Source organism: Anoplophora glabripennis, unplaced genomic scaffold (assembly GCF_000390285.2).
Source record: "Anoplophora glabripennis isolate ALB-LARVAE unplaced genomic scaffold, Agla_2.0 scaffold81, whole genome shotgun sequence".
NCBI classification, from domain to species: domain Eukaryota; kingdom Metazoa; phylum Arthropoda; class Insecta; order Coleoptera; family Cerambycidae; genus Anoplophora; species Anoplophora glabripennis.
Genome location: NW_019416522.1, coordinates 790114 through 813914, shown reverse-complemented (window position 1 = coordinate 813914; position 23801 = coordinate 790114). Strand labels below are relative to the sequence as shown.

Here is a 23801-nt window from a genome sequence, read left to right as displayed (position 1 = left end):
TAAATAGTTCCGAGTTAATATTTACGTATAAATACTACGGTTTTAATAAAGATGAATCTATAAAAGAAATGTTAAAAGTAGTACAGCTATAACGTTCCGCTTTTGTTATTTTTCTGAGATGCTGCCAAAAGTTTATTTTAAACGGCTCTGTGGAAACATCAATGGACCGGGTTAAATTAAAGCCAATAAAGAAAGTGTTTACAATGTAAGCTGCTGTTTTTCCTCATGAAATCCTAGCTAATACATTTGTGCGATGCAGACTTATCTATAGTTGTCCGTTGTCTGCCAAAATGACGTTACTATTTCTGTATCGCGTTAGGATGCACTTGGCATGGTTTCAATGCATACTTTTACCTATTCCTCGCCATTCTGTTCTACGAAATCATCGACGTAGTCACAATTGTATGCAGAATAGTATATTTTTTACAAGCACGTTAAAAATGTTTATTTTTGTAGTAAAAGTAGCGAATAAAATTAATACATTTTGAATTCAATTCCTTCGTTGAAAAGTGAATTCCAGATTCTGCAAAAATTATATTTTCTCGCAATACAGTCATCCAGGAATTGGCTCTATACGACGGTTGCAAATTAATTATGGTCTATTTCGAAACTATCGGTCGCACACCCAGGTGCTGACGGCCATAAAATTTTTATTGCTCGGGGAATGGGTCCTTAACGGCTTTTTCAGAACCGATATTATTAATAACTGACCATTATACATGTTACCTACATCACTGGCCATATGCCTCGTGTTAGCTTACTATTCGAAAACTCGTGAAGTTGTGACAAATTACTTATATTTTAATTAAAAACCGTATACAATGTTACTGGTAGAGAAATAAGAAGCAGGTGTGTTTATGATAAAGATTACATAATTTTTATGAAAATGAGTAAGAGGTAATCTACTGGAATATTGTAAATTAAAAGGTGGAAGAAGGTAAATTTCAAGGTTTTTAGGGAAATTTTGAATTAAAATACACACAAAGCATATTTTGTTTTGTGAATTAAGTAAGTATTTAGACAAATTTGACTACTAAAAAAAAATTTTGAACTCTTCTCGATAATGAGAAGCACTTTACGTGTCGAAGTTGACAAATTTTGACCTGTAGCATAAAATAAAACAAATAAAAAGTAAAAAGCATTAAAAAATGTTAGTCTACTTTAATTTTAATTCCAATTTACGTACAAACTGCAAACAAAACAAGTTAATTTTATTCAAGGTGACTGAACATGTACTTTTGTTTCATTTTTTATTATTTAAAATTGGTTTTAACATTGGCGGAAAGTACATAATTGTTAGTATACAGGGTGAAACACTATAATATGATAAAAGTAAAGGAGGGTTTACCTCCTTAAAATTTAAAAATATTTTCTTATATAAACGTTGGCGTAGAATAATAAGGTATGGTATAGTTTTTCCGAAGTCAATTGAAGAACCAATAACTTCAAGGTATGTACCAGGCTCGGTCACTGCGCAGCAACTCGGAATTGAAATATTTGAAAAACTTGTTCCCATATTTATTTAGCGATACCCATATATAGGTTTGGTCGAACTAAACGTGCAGGTGGTAGAAATGTATACGACTAGTTGAAGAATGCGAGCGCGGGCAAAGGAAAACAAAGAAAGTTGCATTGGGCTACTGTGCAGTAAATCACAGCAGTTGCCAAGTGGTTGACATATTGCCCAGCAGTGCAGTGCAGCAATGCGGAATTTGGTGATTCAGGTAATTTTAATTTATTAAAGGCACCTTCTATCAATCATTCATATTACAGTTGCGAAAGGGAAAAATAAGAGGGATATTTTGTTTACTAATATTATCACAACATGCCATTTTGGAGACCTTTTGAAACGGAACAAAACGAAATTTACCACCAACATAATATTGTTTGAGGACATACATAATTGAAATATGTTGTTGGCCAAATGAACATATAATAGAAATTTTCTACACATTATATACAAATTATTATAATTTTTTACCTTAAACTCATTAAATTTGATTTGCTCGGTTTTTTATACATGTTCAACTGATTTCGGAAAGACTATACTAATTCATTTTTCTTAAAAGTTGTGGCACGCTACTGAAAAATATATTTTTTGTAGTTTCCTGAAATGCTAGTTTTATTTTGAACGTAAACTATCTCTTATTTTTTGCATACATTTTTATCATTCTTGTTCAAATTAAAGATGGGACGTCTTTAAATATACAGGGTGATTCAGTCATAATGTTATTAATTTTAAGGGAAGATAGGGAAAAATGAGTACAATACGAATACGTGATTAAAACATTTTTAAAATGTATATTTATTCTGAGATTATTTCTAAATCATTATTTAAATCCCTTTTCGGTCCGCTGCTGACTGCTGACCCTTAAAGGTTTATCGAGAGTGACCTACCGTATTAATCGGTCATTAACCTAGCTTTTACTGCATTTTTAATCCGTAGTGAACGATAAGGGAAAAACAGATGTTTTTACCTGGACACATGAATGAATAAGATGTTTTTATACATTTTAAATATTAACAAATACAATTAATTTTTTAATAAAAACAAATGTATAAGGACAATTGTTTTCCAATGTTTTCCAATTTAATATTTTTAATATCGTTAACGGTTCACTATATTTTATATTTGAATACGAGTTTTTAGTATTATATTCACTTTGTAGTACGTATACCTAGTTGCTTTTCAAAGAGTAGTATGTACCAGCTATTTAAATTGCCAGTACGATTAAAATAACACATACGTTTGTTAATAAAATTTGGACCCGCTGCACTTTGATTTTGAAACAAATTGCAAAATTTAAGACGACTGAGAAAATCAGCTGTTTCGCTTCAATGTTCGAATGCTCTGTAGTCTGCCGGCGCGTTCGTTGTCATAAAATGTGCTGTGAAGTAGCGCCAAATTAACGGACGTTAATGCTTATTTTTTAAAAGGCTGATAAATTTTTTTTTCAATTTTCTGTCTTCTGCCTTCCGAATATGTGGTTAAAATTAATGACATTATGACTGAATCACTCTGTATACAGAATAAAACTTTGTTATAAAATATTCATTTATTTAGAGATATCTAGATTTCATTTTTTCTAAATTTCAACACCCTGTATCTCAGAAACGAGAGCAGGCAAAAAATTTGAAAGAGGCAAATACACATGATTTTTTAACGTTGTAGAATTACACCTTATACATAATATACAAATTCAACTATTCCTCTATGAAATTTGTTCGAGTGATGCTTAAATCCAGGCTATTAATTTTCCGATTCAAGCAAATAACGTAATAAGTCATTAAGTTACGGCCGATAAACGTAACGGTGTGTTGAATTACAAGAAAAAAATGAGTTTCGTTTTGCCTATAATGATATAAAAGCATATCCAGAACCTGTAATCCTACAGGTGTTTGTATAATAAATATAATAGCTGAAATATATTGCCTCTTCAAACTTAATTATATGTAATTATGCAGTCCACTAAAGTTCGTTGTGAAAATGCAGGTTCTTCGGAGGATTAATTTCGTTGAACACCTTTTCCAATTGATGAACACCATCTCTGCTAACGCTTCATCTATAATAAAATCGAACTGTCAACGGTGACAATCGACGATTTGAATAAAACATTAATGCTCATTCACAAGTGTCAGAGAGTGAAACTTCCCGAAGACGTCTATATCGATTGTGACCAGATGACACCATACGTGAATTCAATTTTCTCTTGGAAACGACATCTTATTTAATCGTATTATAATATTAGGTGGACCGGCTTTGATTATAATACTCGTACAACATAATTTCGACCTTCAGGTGCTAACCAATATGGCATGCAGCAGATGGCACGTGGATAAGCAGCAGGTGTACATCCCTGCAAAGGCGACACAATTTTCAACACTGAATTTACGAAATGTATGGCCAATCTGTCCGCGAGTCTAGATTGCCAAATGGACAAAATATCTGGTGTGGTGTTGACAAACAAGTTGCGTCTGGTTCTTCCAAACTTGCCTTGACCTAAGAATATTGGATGTTCTTTTAGTTTCGATACATTTATCGATGATATATATTTCTTCATTTTTTAATGTATTATAGCTCTTTACTTAAGAATTTATAGGCTAATTAATAAATACATTATATAATTATAGCAGTTTTTTGAAGAAAATGTAAAGATTTTTAGATATCACCAACATTTTTACTATAAATTATACACTTTGCAGAATTCCAAACAGTAGTAAAATTTAAAAACAATGTAAAATCAGTCATACATATTTGTATTAAGATTTATCATAGTAGGTAGCATTTTAACATTACAATGTAATAAAAGTAAAATATATTTAATGAAGAGCATTTTATGTATGATCTCTTACACGTAAATTTAACCCTCAAATGTCACACTAGTGCGAATTCGCACCAGCGCTGGCATTTGTCAAATAATAGTTGCCGAGGGTTCTCCCCCATCACGATAATTCCTTCTACAGCTCAAACAGTTGAGCCGTACCACAATCGGCGTTAGTCTGTTATTGTCGGCCAAACTAGAGAGTCTGAAAAGTCCTATCGGTGCGAATTCGCACTAGTGTGACTTTAGCGTAGCCAAAAGTGTGGTTGAATTTATATCTTATATCTAGAGATAAAGCGAATTGAAATGCACATTTTTTTACCTCATTTTACGTGTCGAATAGCCAGAACATCGTTTATTTAGATATTGTTAATAATTTTTCGAACATTACATACAGTGAGACCCGTTTTTCAGGTTAACACCTCTGGAAATGTGAGAAGGCTGTGAACTTTCCGCAAGCCAATTTTTTTGCAAATAGTAGTCTGATGGGAGGTTATATTCTACTAATCTTTTTATTGATGTGGCAAAAGCGTGGCCTACTACAATTTTTTTAAAAATGTCGTTTTTCCAGAAAGTAGTATTAGGCATTTTTTTATTAAAAGGATAATATTACCAGGCTATTCAACACCCATTAAAATACCCATATACCAAATTTGAACGACACATGTTTATGGAGTGTTATTTTATGTGGTGTCAAACTTCGAAAAATCAGACAACTAAAAATTATAATAAACAGGTCAAAGATTGCCAAGAAACTGAAAACAAGTACCAATCGAACAAAGAAAAAATACAGGCACTATAAATTTAAAACTTTTAATCATATTAATTAATTATTATTAATTAATTATAAAAATAATAACAAAAAAATGTAATGAATTATAAATACTAAGTTCTTAAATAAAAACATTGCTAAATTAAGTTTTAGTTTTCTCCACCAAACCTCCTTCCAGTTGAATAGCTGTTGTGGAGTAATCTCTGCACAAGCTTGTCCTATGCAATTCATTAGGTCATCAAAATTCCTTGGTCCATAGTTCGAGAAAACTAGAATTTAATTTAGATTGTTTTGCAATTTTTTGTTTAACAACTTAATATTTGTAATTCATTATTTTTTTTGTACGTTAATTATTATTTTTATTGTGGCCGCAATTAAAAGTGTTAAATTTGTAGCGTCTGTATTTTTCCTTTGTCCGATTGGTAGATACTTGTACATTTTCATGGCAATCTTTGACCTGCTTATTATAATTTTTAGTTGTTTGATATTTCGAAGTTTGACACCACAAAAAACACTCAATAGACATTTGTCGTTCAAATTTGGTATATGGGTATCTTGATGAGTGTCTGATAATATTGTTTTTGATAAAAAAATTCCTAAACCACTTTATCTTTAATGAATTTATCTTTAATATGGAAAAACGACAACTTTAAAAAATCGTAGCAGGCCAGGCTTTTGTTACATCAATAAAATGATTTCTAGAATATAACCTCCTCAGGGTACTATTTGTAAAAAAATGGCTTGCGTAGTCCACAGTCTTCTCACATTTTCAGAGGTGTTAATCTGAAAAACGGGACACACTGTATTTCCCAGTTTTTTAATCATTAATACAAAACGCTTAGCATGATTTTTAGCTAGTAGTACCTACACCGTTATATTCTTTATTAATTTCCTGGCTGAGTATCTTCAATAGGCTAATTTACAATTTACAATACTCGCAAGTTGATGTTACCTACCCATAAGGATTGTAGTGTACTGGTTGTAATTCTTCTATGTCTGTTTGTAAACATATTTGACAAATACGTAGTCTGCAGGCGCCTTAAGCTTTTATTACCAACACCAGAAGCCAGTATGCAGTATTGGGAAGTATTAGTGTGTTCGAAGACTAGTTATTACCCGATTAAAATTCTACGAGCGTTCACTTCATGACAGTGAAGCTACTGAGTATTATTTAACTCAACCTTTCCAGCTTGGACTTGTTGAAATTGAACAAGGAGGGTGGTCGTATTATAAACTTCGATTGTAATTAAACTGGCCAGTATAAAGGGGTCAGACATTAAGCAATACCTCGTATGGGAGCAGTAGGTTAGGCTCCAGCGAACATATGCGAAGCAGGTGCTTCTTTAGGCGGAGGACCAGTACTGGCGTTTTTGAGTTTTGTGGGCCACTCGTGTAAGTTCTTCAGCCGTTCGACGGCGGCATTTCATCACCTGCTCTTACTCATTTCAGCGTCTTGCGAAGTATTCCGGCATTCTGCGAGAAATTTGGTCGATACTGTCGTTTTTGACGATTTTCTGTGGGTGACGATGCTTCGAATGAAAAAAAGAAAAAAGTTTTATGCTTGAGTGTCTTGAAGGTTGCATTTTTTTAAGAAATAGTAAATGAAAGAAATGTGGTGTATATAACAACGGTGATCAAAGAATTAGGGAAGATATATTGCCAAAGAAATGGTAAACAATCTTTAAGAGTAAAATTAAATTAAACAATCTTTTTGGCATATAACTATACTCGTTATTAAGCGGCTGTTAGAGTTGTTTCAAAATCTTATGAGCTTTGATCTTCATATGCGCAGAAACATAATTCCGACCATCGCCTAAAATATTCCATGTCCTAAAAACATTACATCTATTATTCACAGTCTTCTCTCGAGCTCTCATAGCGTAAACAAGCTTTTGATGCGATTACAAAATTACAAATATCATAATAAAATGCCCTATTCTTTATTATTTTAATTTAAGCAATAAAAATATATATAACGAACGTTCGCCAGTTGACTTTATTGATGCCCGACAGCCTTAGTTCTTTTCTGGTTGTAATGAAGCACGTGGTCTAATTCTGAGTCAATGTTTTCACAACGTGCTTATTAGAAGAATTATGCGGATACGTCACGCCTTTCGCGCATTTCGCGGCTCTTGAGATATTGAAACTACTCTACACTTACTGCGAATTGGTATGATAATCTGTTCGTAAGAAGTTAAAAGAAATTGTTACTATTCCTACTACTTGTTTGTACAAATTATATTAACATTAACAAATGCCACATAAAATGGACTGTGAACAAAATAAGAAATTGAAGAAAGTGGCACTTAAAATATAAATGCTGGGTAGAGTAATTATTACTATTAAAAAAAGTGTTCGTCATACGATCTTATGAATTTTCCAGTTAGTTACCGTTCTTGATGACAAATAATCATCTATCCATATTTTTTCTGGAATCGACAAAGTACACGCATTCTTAGCTGCCTTCTTAATGTCGATACTGTCACATTACAATCACCTTTGTATCTCGAAAACTCACGTAAACAATTCATCCAAGAGAAACGATTAATTTTAGATTTGGTAATAAATTTGTTGACGGTAATAATAGCAATCAGGGTGTGTTTACAGCAAACACATCTAAATGAGTTTAACCGATTTTGTAATTTTGAATTAATTTTCCTGAAAATTGTAATATTGCTTACTAGTAATACGCGTGTATCATGTATTTCCAAGTCCCTTATGGGCTGACCTTTCTGAACACTATTTTCTAAAATAGTCCAGTCGAATTTGATCATAAACACTAAAGACTGAAAAAAAAATATTAGTAGAAATTTTATTGCACTTTATAACGATAAACGGTATGCAAAACGATAATACCAAAGAACTAACTCGATAGAAGTGGCGATAAGTTGACAAACTGCAAATAAGTAGGTAGCAAAATTATTTTTTCATTTTTTTTACTGACCACGAAAACTGAGACGACCTATCGAAAAGTTAGTAGTATGTAGTTTAAGTTGTAGGCAATTAAATTTATGGAAAAGATGGTCCATCTAGTGATCTACATAATATGTGCCAAAGGTCGATTCGATTGACTGTGAAATTGTTGCTCCCGGTACTTGTTAATTAATTTCGTTAATTTTTCTTACATTTAATAGTTTAATTACTAAACGTTAATGTTAGAAGTTAATATCATAGATATAGGTTCTAATTGATCCAAAGAAACGTATCGAAAAAGAAAAATTTGAAATTATGTTGCTCTTTACAACTAGCAAAGTAGGATGTGCAAAACAGCATTATAAATAAATTGTTTCGGGGCAGGCAAAAACCCCTCGGGAATTCGCTCTTTTTGCATTACTTAGAGCTTATTTTTACGGTAATTAAAAAAATAATAATACATCGCCTACGCCTCTTCGTTTGATAGTTTTTTTATAACGTTAATCGTTAATTAACTATTGAACGCATCGGACCGGGATTTTAGAGACAATTAAAAAGGGTTAAACTTCTATTTTCAGAAAGTTTGACAGCTCATGTAATAAACGAGCTGGCAGAAGTAAAAGTTAGCGTTAATGAATGGCCGCTACGCGCGAGGTTTTTGACCTGAACGTTTTGTTTTTTTTTTTAAATTACCGTAAAAATAAACTCTATTTAATCCAAAAAGAGCGAATTCCCGAGCGGCTTTCGCTTGACCCTGGGACAATTAATTTATAACGCTGTTTTGGACATCCTACTTTGCTAGTTGTAAAGAGCTACTGAATTTTAACTTTTTCGTCGCGTTCTTTGACTCATTAGAAGCTGCATCTACGATATTAACTTTTAAAATTAACAAATACCTGGAGCAACAACTTCACGGTCAATCGAATCGGTCTTTGGCACCTACGTAGGTCATTAGATTGACCGTTTTTTCCATGAATTTCATCAACATCCATCTCGTTTTGGAATAATAATGGGCAATTTTCGGAAATTTATTTTTTCGCGTTCGATCTTTATTTTACAGTTGGTAAACAAATTGGTGATATATTATAACTTTAGGTACCTTAAACTGTAGATTTTCATGGACAGTAAAAAAACACGTAATTTTGCCAATTATTTGCAATTTGCCAACTTAGCGACACTTCTAACGAGTTAGTTTTTTGATATTATCGTTCTGCATATCCGTCATCATCATAAAGTACAATAAAATGTCTACTAATAATTTTTTTATGTTCAAACTCTAATTCGACTGAATTAAAATACAAATACAAACCTTAGTACATAAACAACTACATATTAGGTCTTTGGCATTAACTCCCTGAACTTAAAAATTGAACACTTTTAATCCCGAGTGTAAAAAAAAAGTTAAAACCAACTTCTGAATTGCCAATTTTAGACCTCAGTATCACTTAAAATAGATAATCGCCGAGTAAACGAATCTAACGAACAGGAAGCTTTCCAATGTCAAGTATCATGCAAATAAGCATCTATTTCCATCTCGTTATCCAATAAATCCGATGGAAGACCGCCGGTAATTTTCGTCAAAGCGCTACAAAACTTGCTCCGCCCAATTAAAGGCAATCGGGCTACTTGCGGGCAGGCAGATCTATTAATTAGTAATTACGGTATTTAGTAAACAAGCTATGTTCTTAATTAATGCAATAATTACAAGGTCTATGTGAGATTTCTTTTTTAATTGTTTCTTATCGCAATTATGCAATTGTGTCCGGGTGTCTTGTGTGTGTGTGTGGACGGTACGTGATGGCACGTCGGCTTATAATAAGACCGTTAAATTGGTTTTAGTAGATTTAGATTAGAGTGTTAGTCAAGTGTTTTATACAATTAACCGACTAAATTTAATGAAATAATTTGAACCTTTAAACATCGACTTCCGCCGAACGCGAGCCCGTTGCGTACTGCGTTGCTCTCATGAAACGAATCTAGAATTGTACAGAATGATGTGTACGTGTCGCTGATTACATCCACTACAATGTATACCTATTGTTAACAATAAACTTTAAATGGTATAGGTATAGGCTGTAGCAGAACGGTGTCCCGAACATAACAAAATCTGATGTCTTAAAACTTATCTTTTTTTGAGAATTACGTACATTGTGAAACATATTTCACTACCTAGCATTGGCATTCTGTAAACCGTAAAGGCGGGTATCCATTTGTGTCAAATGCCCCGTAACGTAACACCGAACATGTTAAGGCGGGTATCCACTTGTTGACACGATTCGCTGGGAAAGTATGTTTGGTTTTGAACGTATCATTCATTCCGTAACATAACAAAATAAGGTTACGAGACGACACAGGAACATAAACTCGCAGAATAACCTAACTGCAATAATGGAATCGTCACTGCAATTGCAGTTAACAACAGCGTCATATATTTTTATTCATCATACAATTTTGAAATAAGAAACGGAAATCTCCACGATGGTGGATCTAAAACTGTATCAGAGTAGGACGATATATAGTGGATCAAGTTTGTTTGCGGATTTAAAATTCTGATTTTGAATTTTTAATAAATGCAATTGGTCCAGGTTCCAGGAAGGACACAAAATTTCGTGAAGCAATTCCTGTGCAGGAAAGATTAGCAGTAACATTGCGTTATTTGGCTACTGGAGATTCATATGTGAGCCTACAATATTTATTTAAAGACTCGCTCCCGAAGTATTTGAGGCAATTATAAGCACACTTAAAAACTACATTCAGGTAAGTCAGTTATACCATATTATTTGAAATTTAAGATAAAATCATATGTGCAATAAGCAACGTTACGGCCAAAAACGTAACTCCGCCTCAACATGTGGCACAAAGTACTGTTGCATTCCTTTGATGCGACGACTAAAAACCAACAACTGATGGTTCGTCCCGGATTAGTTACGCGTGTCAAAATTGTTACACGTATCATGCAACAGTTTTCCGTCTCCACTAGCTGTAACGTAACATGTTCGGTGTTACGTTATGGGGCATTTGACACAAATAGATACCCGCTTTTACGTTACAGCTAGTGAGACGGAAAATTGTTGCATGGTACGTGTAACAAATTTGACGCGTAACTACTCCGGGACGAACCATCAGTTGTCGGTTTTTAGTCGTCGCCGCATAAAAGGGATGCAACAGTACTTTCTGCCACATGTTGAGACGGGGTTACCTTTTTGGCCGTAACGTTGCCTATTGCACATGTGATTTTGTCTTATTTTTTGTTTCGTCAGTCTTTTGTATATGGTCTGGGGTCAGTCTGTTTTCTGCAGTGACTAGGAAGAGTGTGCTTTTCTGTGTTTGTGCCATGGAGTGGAGTAGAAAAAAGATTTCCGGAGATTTCCGTTTCTTATTCTTCAAAATTGTATAATGAATAAAAATATATGACACTGCTGCTAACTGCAATTGCAGTGACGAATCCATAATTTCAGTTAGGTTCATACTGGGAGTTTATGTTCCTGTGTCGTCTCGTAACCTTATTTTGTTACATTACGGAATGAATGATACGACCAAAACCACACATACTTTCGCAGCGAACCGTGTCACCTTTTGCAACAGGCCGTAACATGTTCGTTGTTACGTTACGGAGCATTGCCACAAGTGGATACCCGCCTTAAGAGGTACAAAATACATTAAATTAGAAATAAGAGATATACGAGGTCTGTTCAGAAAATAACCGAACGGATTTTTTAAACTTTATTATAAATTTTATACGTTATTGGTCCTTGTCTCCTTCAAAGTACTGCCCTCCCTTATTCACACATTTATTCCAGCGGTGGCTTTCCTTTCACGAAGTAGTCCTGGATAGCTTCATTTGGAATACCCTTTAAAGTCTGTGACGAATTTGCTTTCACTTTATCAATAGTCTGAAAACACAAAAAATTGCAAGGGACCAAGTCTGGCGAGAAAGGAGGGCGAGGAGCACAAAACTGATGACTTGATAAAGCTGAGTGTGCGGGCGCAGGAAACATTAGTTGTCTCGCCACAGCTCTTGTCTCTTTTTGTGGTCTTTTTCATTTAACCGCTGTAAAACGTCTTGATAGTACACGCGGTTCACTGTTTCAACTTGAGGCAAGAATTTAAAATGCATAATATATATTAATTGAAAAAACCAGTGAACACCACTTTGATATTAGTTCGAGACTGACGTGCTTTCTTGGGGCATGGAGATCCTTTGCCAATTCATTATGATGATTGAACTTTTGTCTCAATGTCGTAGCCGTAAACGTAGCTTTTGTCTTCCGTTATGATCCTTTGATCAAATGTTTCATCGTCATTGGATTGTTCAAGGAGTTGCCGACAAACGTCCACGCGATTTTCTTTTTGTTCGTTCATCAAACGAGGAACAAATTTTACTGCAACTAGATGCATGTTAATTTTTTAGTCACCTCTGACAGTCAATAGGCGATTTGCACGCACCAGATCTTTGACTTTCTGATCGTGCGAGTCATCAGTTCAAGTCGAAGGCTTTCCTGGTCGAGGATCATCTACAATTGACTAACGACTACTTCTAAAGTGTGAAAACCATTCGTAACATTGTGTACGACCTAGAGAATCATCGCCGTAAGTTTGTTTCAAAAGATGAAACATTTCCGTGGAAGTTTCCCCCAGTTTCATGCAAAATTTTATGTTGCATCGTTGTTCTAGAAAATCGCACATTTCAAGAATTGTCACTAACACTTAAAGATGTTGCACTCAAATAACAATATCACGTAAACTAAATGAGATATCAACAATCCAAGAACATGTGGTTTCAGAAGAGGTTATGCGCAACGCAGTGCTGCCAACCGCGTATCACTAAATATCTCCATTAGCACTTAATTCAAAAAGTTCTGTTATTTTCTGAACAGACTTCGTATATTGTCTAAAATTATTTATGTGAGACATAGTTTTAGTTCATTCTCTATCTAAATCTTAATTCTAGTCATCATATGGATGTAATGAAATGTTTTTATGATGAGAATACAGAGAAAATATAATAAAAAAGGTCGTATGTCAAAAGTTAAAGCACTTTTAGTAAATTCTTCCAAATAATTTTCTTTTAAACGTAATATACATGAAATAAAAAAACATTATAGCAACTTTTGAAAATGTATTATTATAACGTAATTTTCATACAGTTGATATAAAACTACTTTGCAATTTTACAAGTACTAAATACAAAAATTACGTGAACATTTTTTCAAAGTGGTGGAAGAATTGTGTCAAATTACTAGGTGGACTTGGATCTTATAACAAAAGGAAGAATAATATAATAGATATTATAATATAATATCTTTAGCTGTCGAAGCAGATAAACAAAATTAATCTATCAAATCTAATTATGAACAAAACATAATTCTCATTTTTGATAACGGAATGATTTTTCGAAAATAACTAATTGAAGAGGGTGACAGTGATGTTATGTGTGATATTTTATTTTTTATTTGTCAGCATGTTTCAATATCAGATTATTGATTAGGCAAAAACTGTTTAATAAAAATAATCCTTGAGTGATCTCTTTGGCGTAATTTTAAACAGGTGGCAAAGTACCCAAAAAAATAGAGAGAGAAAAAAGGCAAAACGAACAGATCTAAGATATCTGTTGTAAGTTCTGTACTATTTTGAAAAAAACTAGAGCTTTAAAAAATGTTACGTGATGTATTTACTACGCAAGACAGAAAGCTGAAATTTTCGTGCTTGGCCTGAAATAATTCAGTGAATTCAAATTTAAAATATGTAAATTTTTTATTTTTTGCTATTAAGGACGCTATATTTTTGCACTTTTGAATAGTGCCTTTGTTCTTATCTTTTTACATTATGATTTATTTTTCTACTTTATCTAAATTGCATTATTCAAAAGTTATTTAAAAAAAATTTTGATCATTCATTTTGTTTTGTTAATTTAACCTACACCATATTTCTTACGGGTTACAAACTGTCGACTTTAGTTAATGATAAGTCTGAAAACAACTGACGAATCACAATTTTTTGCAACTTTTGTAACGAAATTTTTTACTGAATTCGGGTAAAAGTTAATATCTACTGCAGCTAACATTGTTGCTTATAATATTTTACGTTGATTTCATGGTGTACTCAAGATCTAAAATTTGTTCGATTATCTCGAAATCTTTAAGGTACTAATTTTTACTTATTATTTATACTCATTGTAGTGATTGTATATGTCCATCCACTATTGCCAAATTTTGTAAGTGAAATAATTGTTATAACCATCAGAAGAAAGAAACGGAACCTACCATTTTCCTATTAATATATTTATTATAATAATTACGAAGAAGAAAGAAACGCGTGTTTAAGGTATTAGGTATTCTTAAATGTTATTAAACGTTAACACAATAATTATTACTTACATCCAACATCATACATAATTAAGAAAGTATGTACTTGAGTAAATCTGAGTCTAGCATTAAATAAAATGAAGAGAGTTAACGCTTATTACATTTCTGTATTTGTTTTATTTTTAACACTATGACTACATAGTTTCTTTTCGATGAACGTTAAAAAGTGCATTTGAAAAGCAGTAGACAAAATAATTCTTTCTATTTTTGATTCCTTGAACTCAGAGGACAAATCAAATTATAGTTTGATTAAATGATACTTGAAATTGAATAGGATTAGCCTTTTGTGAGCTAGAGTTTGGTTTGCATTCATTGACAGTAAAATTATTGTATTCTATCAGCTGAAACGAGAAAATATTTCGTGAAAATTTTATTATATCAAACAGTCTGTGCTCATTTATCATGTACTTGTACTGTCACATGAAAAGACAGAGTTCGCATGTGTTAATTTTGAAATATAATTTTCATAAAGCTAGACAATAACCGAGATGACGTTCCCCTTCTATAAAGAACTACAGATTAAGTTGACTAAATATAAACGTACCGAAATACATCAGAGTATGGCGGTTTATCACAGTTATTCCACACAAGCAGGCATTACTTATACTGAATAATATGAAACCAGATTCATTATAAACTGCTACCTTGATCAAATATACTGTTAAATTATCCTCCATTTTACAACATCGTAATCATCGTCATGAAATATTGGTAGTTATTAAGTGTAAAGCGTTACACTGAACAAACAAAAATTTTGAAGTTCAATGATTTATAATCCATAGATTTACGCCACTCCTACGAGTGGGTCATGAAAAATTTTCATCCAATGATATAGCTAGTTTATGGTTTCATTACAGCGGAAGAGAGTTATTTGACAGAGGTTGTTTATTGACTAGTAAATAGTCTTCGATAGGCCGTGCGATAAAATTAATTGGTCTTGGGAACAGTCCAAAGAAACGTATTCTAAAAATTATGCATAAAATAATAACTACAGCGAATTCAAAACCAAATTGTACTTTAATTTGATTGTGAGTTTTTTAAACAATATTGCACACATACGAATTACTGCATATTTTTTCACTTATATTCCAACTTTTTTATACCGCATTAAGGACATTTTGGGAATGTGAGGTGTTAACATGTGTTTACATAAAAGTAAATGAGTTTTATGAATGAGTACGTACCAGCTGTAAATGTGATTTCCATTAAAGCGTATATAAAATTCTTGAAACATAAATATACTAGTAATAAGTGAGAAATTTTATGTATTATCCAAAATGTCTACCAGATTTTGTGGGAAGTGTGTTGCACATTAAATATGGAAAGAGGAGTGAAATGTAGAAGTCGATTCTATATTTAAAACAAGAAAATAAATTCCTACCAATAATTAATGTGATAAAATAATCGTCACAAGGTTAAAGAAAGAGAATTTTGGCTTCATGTATTTGTTACAAAAGAGGGAAGCTGCCTATATATGTCTAATAGATGTATACCTCAGAGAAAAATTTTTGTCGTTTAATGAAAATATTAAAAACATTTGTACCTATATTTAATTTTACCTTTTTAGCCAAGAAACCTATAAATCTTACTTCTTTTGTCCTTTTATTACCATAAATGCGCTTATAATAACCACATGTAGGTACCAAACACCGGAAGTGAGTGAAAGTGTTACTTTTGTTAAGTGTAATTTAATTACCATTATTATCTATTAATGTTCTTATATTTTAAAATAGGGCTTTCCGATAACACTAAATAGAAATTAAATGCACAAAATTAAAAACTGCTTAAGATGTGTGTTTCGTAGTACCTACCTACTCGTTTTGCTACCGAATTGTTTTATTTAATAAATAAATATGGATAAATTGACTATAATTCTGCTGCTTGTATCGCTTAAGTTTTTTGTGCTTGGACAGAATTAAGACAATCGGTTTTCTTTAATTATTATTCATTCAAATTTTTATGTCCTTTGTTGTGTTATTTTCTCTTTTCCTAAGAATTTCTAAATATTCCTTCAAAATTTATGTTTGTGTCCACATACATATCACCGACTATTTTTATTATTTAATTATTTACTTATTAGAAATAGATTCTGCAAAAATAAAACTAGGCCAATTCAATCCGAATTTGTTCCTTAAACAATTTTTTGCAATTCACGTCTATCGTCAAAACAGCATTATAAGCACATTCTATATTAAATATTGCAAATTAAAGGATTAGTTAGTTATATATTTCTAAAAGGACAGTCAAAACAGCATTATAGGCACATTTTGTATGAAATGTTGTAAATTAAAGGATTATTTAGTTAGTTATATATTTCTAAAAGGACAGTGCATAAATGAGGTCAAACAATAAAATTCGATACTACGTATATTGTCATTTTTAATTAAATAGTTCTTGATTAATTCAGTGAAAACTTAAATTTTTGTATAGTCTTTCCGATCTCAATTGGAGTACCAAGAGATTGGCAGTACGTACCTGGTTCGGTCGCTGACGCAGCAACTCGGCATTGAAATATTTCAAAAACTTGTTCCCATGTTTATTTAGCCATACCGATATGCAGGTAGGGTCGAACTAAACGTGAAGGTGGTAGAAATGTATATGCCTAGTTGCAGAATGCGCGCGCGCGCAAACAGCGTACACAGACAGCCGAACTGGACGACTGAGCAATAAATCTCAGCTGTTGACAAGTGGTTGGCAAATTTCCTAGCAGTGCAGTGCAGCAATGAGAAATTTGGTGTGATTCAGGTAATTTTAATTTATTATAGGCACCTTCTATTAATCATTCATATTACAATTGCGAAAGCTAGAAATAAGAGGGATACTTTGTTTACTAATATTATTACAATATGGAATTTTGGAGACCTTTTGAAACGGAACAAAACGACATTTACCATCAAATATAATAAAATTGTTTGAGGACATAAATAATTAAAACATGTTGTTGGCCAAATGAACATATAATAGATATTGTCTATATATCATATACAAATTAATATAATTTTTTAGCTTTAGCAGAAAAATTTTTTAGGGACGCCTATTAAATTTTATTGCTAGGCGTTTTTATACATGTTCAACTGACTTCGGAAAGACTGTACACTTGTATTAAAATTTTATAACGAAACCAATTTTTGCCATAAACAGAAAAAATAGAACAGTCTTTTCGTCTCTAACCTAGGGCAAGTGAGTTTTTTTAATTTTAGTTATAATTTGTTTTATATTTTAAGTTAAAAATGTGTACCTATCTGCATACTTTACAGCCATGTTAACATAATTTTGGAGTTTTTCAAAAGTGGGTATTACATAGAAAAATACAAAAAGTAAATAGGTGATAAAAATATATTTTCAACGTTATAAAATTCACTACTCTTTACTGCTGAATACACACCTAGAATAACCTTACAATAAGTATAATTTATAAATTAAAACATTTCTTAATTAAAAGTTTAAAATTTAAACATATTGACAATAATCAGCCCTTAAATTTATCCCGTACAATTAATGTTTCAAATTCCATAATTGCAACAAAGAAGAGATGAATACTATAATTTTTATATATAGAAATCCTTGTACCAATTTTTTGATTTTACAACCTACAGAATACCGAAAATCGTTTATTTTCAGTGGCATAAGGAAATGATATAAAAAATGTTTGAATAGCATTTAATTTGATACTATACTGGTTTAATCAAGCTTATATTCAAATTTAAATACTTCTGCCATCTATTAGATAATTCCGAAACTAAAAACTGATTTAACTGATTACCAAAAGTAAGACAAGCCGTTATTACTGGCTGCTATTGGCACTGCTCACTCACTAACATAACAAGACATGACAATTGCAGTATATATTTCCCATGTTATTTTGAAGAGTTGTTTGTTATTTGTTGTTTATTTTATTATACAAATATTTTATATTTGCGTTACATTTTACATAATACTTATGGAAAGCGCCCTCTTAGCTATGATGCACCGCAAGAACGAAAGATGAACGCCAAACAATTTCTACGAGCAATATTATAACCAACAAGTGCAATAAGTAACTCCAAACAAAAGGCATGTCTCTAAAAAGCGGCCTCTCTGGAAAATATGACAATCCCATGATAATTGTCGGTGTCGCCGCTGTAAACATAATGAGGGTGGAAAAAATTAAGAGAAAACCCAAGCGCGCACCCAAGGCCAAACAGATGAAGTGCCTACATCCGGTTAACAAGTTAATAGAGCGGCCCACAGTAGCGGACTTTATAATTATATCACTGCGTCTATATATTTTGTGGTCTCAAATTGAAAAACCGCCTCTCGGTGTGCGCGTTATGCCTAATTTGTAAATTGGGGCCCTGGCCGTGTCGGTGGCTTTCATACCGTAATGGAGCCTTCCTAGACGCTACCAGGGTGGTAGAACATTCGAGTCATTCCAGAAATATTTACTCTCGGATGGTTCTTTATTAGGAAAGGTCGTTTTTTTAATGGTGCGAAGGTGTCATTTGTGGAGGATTTTTTTAAATGTTAATACCGCACAAGAATTACTGTTTATTGTATTCCGATTAAGTTACTTGTATTGGAACTTGTCTTATTTATTTCAGAATTCATTTTTTGTCTTAATATGTATAATTTCAGAACAGTATCAAAGACAGAATTTTTCAAGATATCCTAGAAACATCTATTCTTGAAAGGTTGGTTACTAGGAAAGATTTCTTAATGGTGCAAAAGTATCATTTGTGGATGACGAATTATTTTTTCGTCAAACGATATAAATTATATTTGAGAAAATGTAAAATATATATCAGAATATATTGCATGTATTTTAGAAATTTTTAAAATATATTTCAGAATTCGGAAAAAGTATCCTAGAAAAAATTTAAGTCAAATTGAATGACGGTAACAATTAAAATAAATTTAATTATTTCATTATTGTGGCTGCATAGAAAAACTGTTAGATGTGTTAGATGGCAAATACTTTATTAATAACTGTCTAACATTTCAGATTAAGTCATTTGTATTTCAGAAAAGTTGGTACTATTTGACGTTATCAGAAATCAGACAATGTTTTTATTGTTTTCTGAAAATCAATTTACATTTTCTGAAAAACAATTGAACTTCTATGAAAACAACTTAATAATTCTGAGATTCAATCAATATTTGGTGAAATAACAAATTATAAATACAAATATCGCCCTACGAAATTATTGAAATGATGATTTCTAAAATTAAGTCGACCGTTTCTAAAATACATTTGGAAAAGGCTGTATTGTTTTCGTTAACTTCAGTTAAGTAGTTTTGAAGAGTCATTTTATTTCTTGCAACAGTGTTCATCATATTTTTGTATTAGCTTATTCCAAAACTTAAAAATTTAAACCAAATGACGTCACTCACCTCAACTGGAGCAGCCAATGAAATGTAAGAAATCGACTATTTTATCCCTGCCTTTTTGCACGTTCACCTAACTCACTATTAATTGTCGAGTTTAAACGTTGATGACTCTAAATTTTTTACATTTTTTAACAATTTTGGGAGCGTCAGGTATTTTGTCCATATATTTTAGCCTTAGGGAAAGAGGATCTACATCTTGTCGAACTGGATTCCGACAAATTATCACTTTCTGGCGGCAATTTGTAGGGTATTTAAAAATTGAGAATCTTCTGACAGCATGATGAACATGTGATTTAATATTTTCATGTTTCTGCAAAACATGATATACTATTTATTTGACAAAAATAAACAGACAAAAACGCATCTTGCGGGTACCAAACGAATCCTTTTGGATACCCTGAGCAACTCTATTAAGATGTAACTAAAGGGGTATCGCCCCTTGTTCTTAGAATGCAACCGATAAGACCTAATCGAGTTGCAGTTGCAAAACTCGGCGATAGGGATTTCAGCGAAACGCCGCCGACAAAGACACATCAAAGCGAAATTATTGTTAATTTTGTGTAAATAATCTATGTGAATAATAATGATACATTTCTTTTTCTCAGTACAAAGAATGTCATAGCTACAAAGACGACGAGAACAGTGTTATGTGTTTGATTTTATATTGCAATCAGACAAAGACAAATAATACTTGTATAAGTATAAAATCAATCTAAAAAGTGTATTTAGGTGTATGGATAACACCGATTCCAACAATCTTTTGATTTCAATGATGAACGTTAAAGAAATCTAAATTTACGTTGCTGAAAATGGGTCTCGGTAACTTCAGTGAAAATTTTTGGTACTAATTAGGTATATAATACTAGTATGACACACGGTTCAATATTGGGCCCCGTTTATATTTTATTTATAGAAAAATTACAAGTTTTTTTGTTCAGTAACAATTGGATTGGGTTGGAGTGATAGAATTAAGGTTAACTTGGACGACTTATTAAATAAATATAAAAAATAAATTATGTGGAAAAGATAGAACTAATTGTTTGCTAATTATATCCATGTATTTCCCTAATAATCAAGATATCTTTATTTTGTAAAGATATTTGCTTTAGGAAACACCTTGAAGTGACTTTTTTCTTTGAGAAGATTCTTTGTATTCAAGACCAACTTAGAGCAAACCAAAAATTAGCTATAACTATACTGTCAAATGTTTGTACATGTGCGAAGAAATCTGCGCATATCAACAGAAATAATCAAAAACTGAATGGACAAAAAGTTTATTTGTTGGAATTATTCCCCTTTGTGCAACAAATTCAAAAGTTTAATAGCTTCCATTAAATAAAATTGGAATTAGTGGAGTTGTTCTAAAATTCGTTCTCTCGAATTCAAGCTAATAGATGGCTAAAATGGCGGATGACAACATAATGGCACAGTCATGAATTGTTAACTATGCAGCAAATAAATAATTCACATTGTGAATATCCAAACAATGTGTTGTTAGTTGCGTTAATAATATAATGTGGTCATGGACAAATATATTTTAGGCACACCAATAAACAGCCAAATTGGATACGAGTATATAAAAAAATATACGTCCGTGGTGTAATAAGAACTCGCTATATTTATTTTTTATTGCTCTTCCCCGCGCCTGCGCCAAAACTGCATGTCTCGTGCATTATAAAAATATACACTCCACACACTGACAGTTGGAGATATTAAGGCCGTCGTGTTTTTGGTAATTAAAACACATTTTGAATGGAACAGAGAGAAGTGGTTGTTCCCAGTGCCGAGAAGGCTCACACGAGCACGAACATCTGTCGGCCACATTGGCCGTCTTGGGACCCACTATGCACACTTAAATTAATTTTAAATTTCGTACCTTTCTGCCTGCTGAAAGCCTTCATTGTTTTTATGCCCATCCCGCTGTAGGGTCTCAGAATGTCTATATACATTGACTAGATAACAATATTTACACAGAGAATAACACAAAATAAATTAATAAATAATCTGTTATTTACAATCACATTTAACACTGTAACATCACAGGCTGTCTGTTGAAGAAGATTGATCGTCACTAGTGCCCCTCGTCGAACGGGCAGTCATTTTTGCGAGCGCGATTTTTGTGTTTCGATTTTACTCCAAATTATGTCCAATGCATAACTGTCACTGATCTATTTTAGTTGGCTTAAAAATAGACTCGCCATTCAAATGAAAACAAACCCATTTATAAGTTTTTTCGGGCCGATTCGCACTGTCCGAGGCGAGGTTTTGGTAAATCGTTTTCGAGTGTCACAGTTTTCGTTCGGTGTACTACACACACACTCTCACTTTTCCAGTTTTGCGCGCAGTTTTTCGCGAATCGCAGGTCAAAGCACGACGGACGCTCCTCACTGGAATCCTAGTAAGACGTAGTAAGCGTCAACAAAAGCTATCGAAATAGTGACCGAATACAAAGAAGACGGTCTATGGAGCGCACCTGTGCACCAAGCAGTGTATGAATAGTTTGTGTTGCTGCTCAAACACTCCGTTCCCCTACCACATGTTCCGAAGTTATGAATGAATAGCCTCTCGCCGGGTACCGCTCCGGATCTGACGTATCGCCGCAGCTTTCCAACTACAGACGTGCAACGTGAGAATTGGGCAAGTCGAGTTTGAGATGAACGGCTCTCGTCTTGGGCTTGGATCACCTCGAATGGACTTGATCCATGCGACTCGAACCCGTTTTTTATTATAATCTTGCGGTGTATGTATTAATTAGTTGATTACCCAAATCGGATGTGATTGTGGTTTTATTTTTTGAACGGCGATTAAATATGCACACGTCCTTTTTACCAACCGGTAGTTATAATTTTTAATTTGTCAGGTTTTTTTTAACGGTTTCCTTTCGGTCAGCTAGGCGCCGTGAGGACTTCGATTTGCACAGATTCCCATGCAGGCCGTGGAAGGAGAGGTGGCTCCGTTGACTCATTTGTTAAGGAAAAAACAAGGACAGTTCTAACGCCATTATTTATTGAAATGCGCAGTGACCTCCGCAATAGGTTATTTAGAAAGTGTGACAGGTGGCATTGTCTTCGATTTGAAACACCGAAATTCTTTTCAAGAAAATGTGTCTACGTGATGCATATCGTCGAAAATAATACGCATCTTTTTTTTTGAACAGTTTTTGGTGGGTTAGGATCAATCCAAAAGTAAACAAAACCAACGTTCACTGGAACTTTAATTTGCAAATTTTAACTCCGTTAAAAATTTATGGTGGCGATGATATTCTAAAAACAAATGCAAATGTCTTTGGAATTGTCTAACGTAGACAGATGAACCTTGTAATCGTGACTTAACCAGGCAAACACATTTTAATCGAAAACGAGCTATCTTCGAATACATTTTTTAATCTATAGAATTTTTTGCTAAAAATATAATTTTAAATAGCATGTGATCATTAAAACTCAAAAAAATTCCTGATGCAAAAATTCTGTTCATATTTTTTGGTGGTAATAACTCTTAGAAAATTCAAAACATCTTTACCAATAGGTTTTTTTTAAATTTTCATTATGACATTGTATGTGGAAATCGTATTTGTAACAAGAAACCCACCCACCACTTTTTTCTGAAAAACTAATAAGTCACTTGTCGATTTATTTATTTATTCTATACATAAAAAATTATTACTTGAAAATGACTTCTTTTCTTTTTTTTCCTTTAAAATTAAATGACTAATGATCAAATTTACAAAATTTTCGGTGATGTAGAAATTCTGCTATTCTTAGTAGCACTAATTTTTAATAAACTACTACTACTTGTTATATAATACCATCATACAGGATGTTTCATGACGAATTATACATACTGTATAGCAAAGCGGGGCAATCTAAGCGAGTACAGAATAGCCACATAAAAATATCATGGGTCAAAATTTTAGCTATAGTTTTCGACAAAATTTTGGTAGTACACAACACTGATATCAGAATTATAAAACTCCAGAACCGTACTAGGGAAATTCCTATTCTTTTGTGGCCCGTCAAAAAAGTTCACCCTATATGTACTAAGTATTATTTCATATATTATACT

The 23801-nt window shown here is 32.7% G+C and overlaps 1 protein-coding gene across 3 annotated transcripts in view; it reads right to left on the bottom strand.

The window, feature by feature from the left end:
* Positions 1-23801, bottom strand: part of LOC108908866 (protein c-ets-1-A) — a 351302-nt gene that overhangs the window by 98984 nt on the left and 228517 nt on the right. Inside the window, exon 1 of one of the 3 annotated variants that reach the window (XM_018713021.2) lies at positions 21616-22221. The exons of the other annotated variants lie outside the window; for them this stretch is intronic. Within the exon in view, the coding sequence (XP_018568537.1) occupies positions 21616-21688 (73 nt within the window). The 5' untranslated portion in view covers positions 21689-22221. Of the gene's footprint in view, positions 1-21615; positions 22222-23801 lie in introns of those variants that run through there. 3 annotated transcript variants of the gene reach the window in all.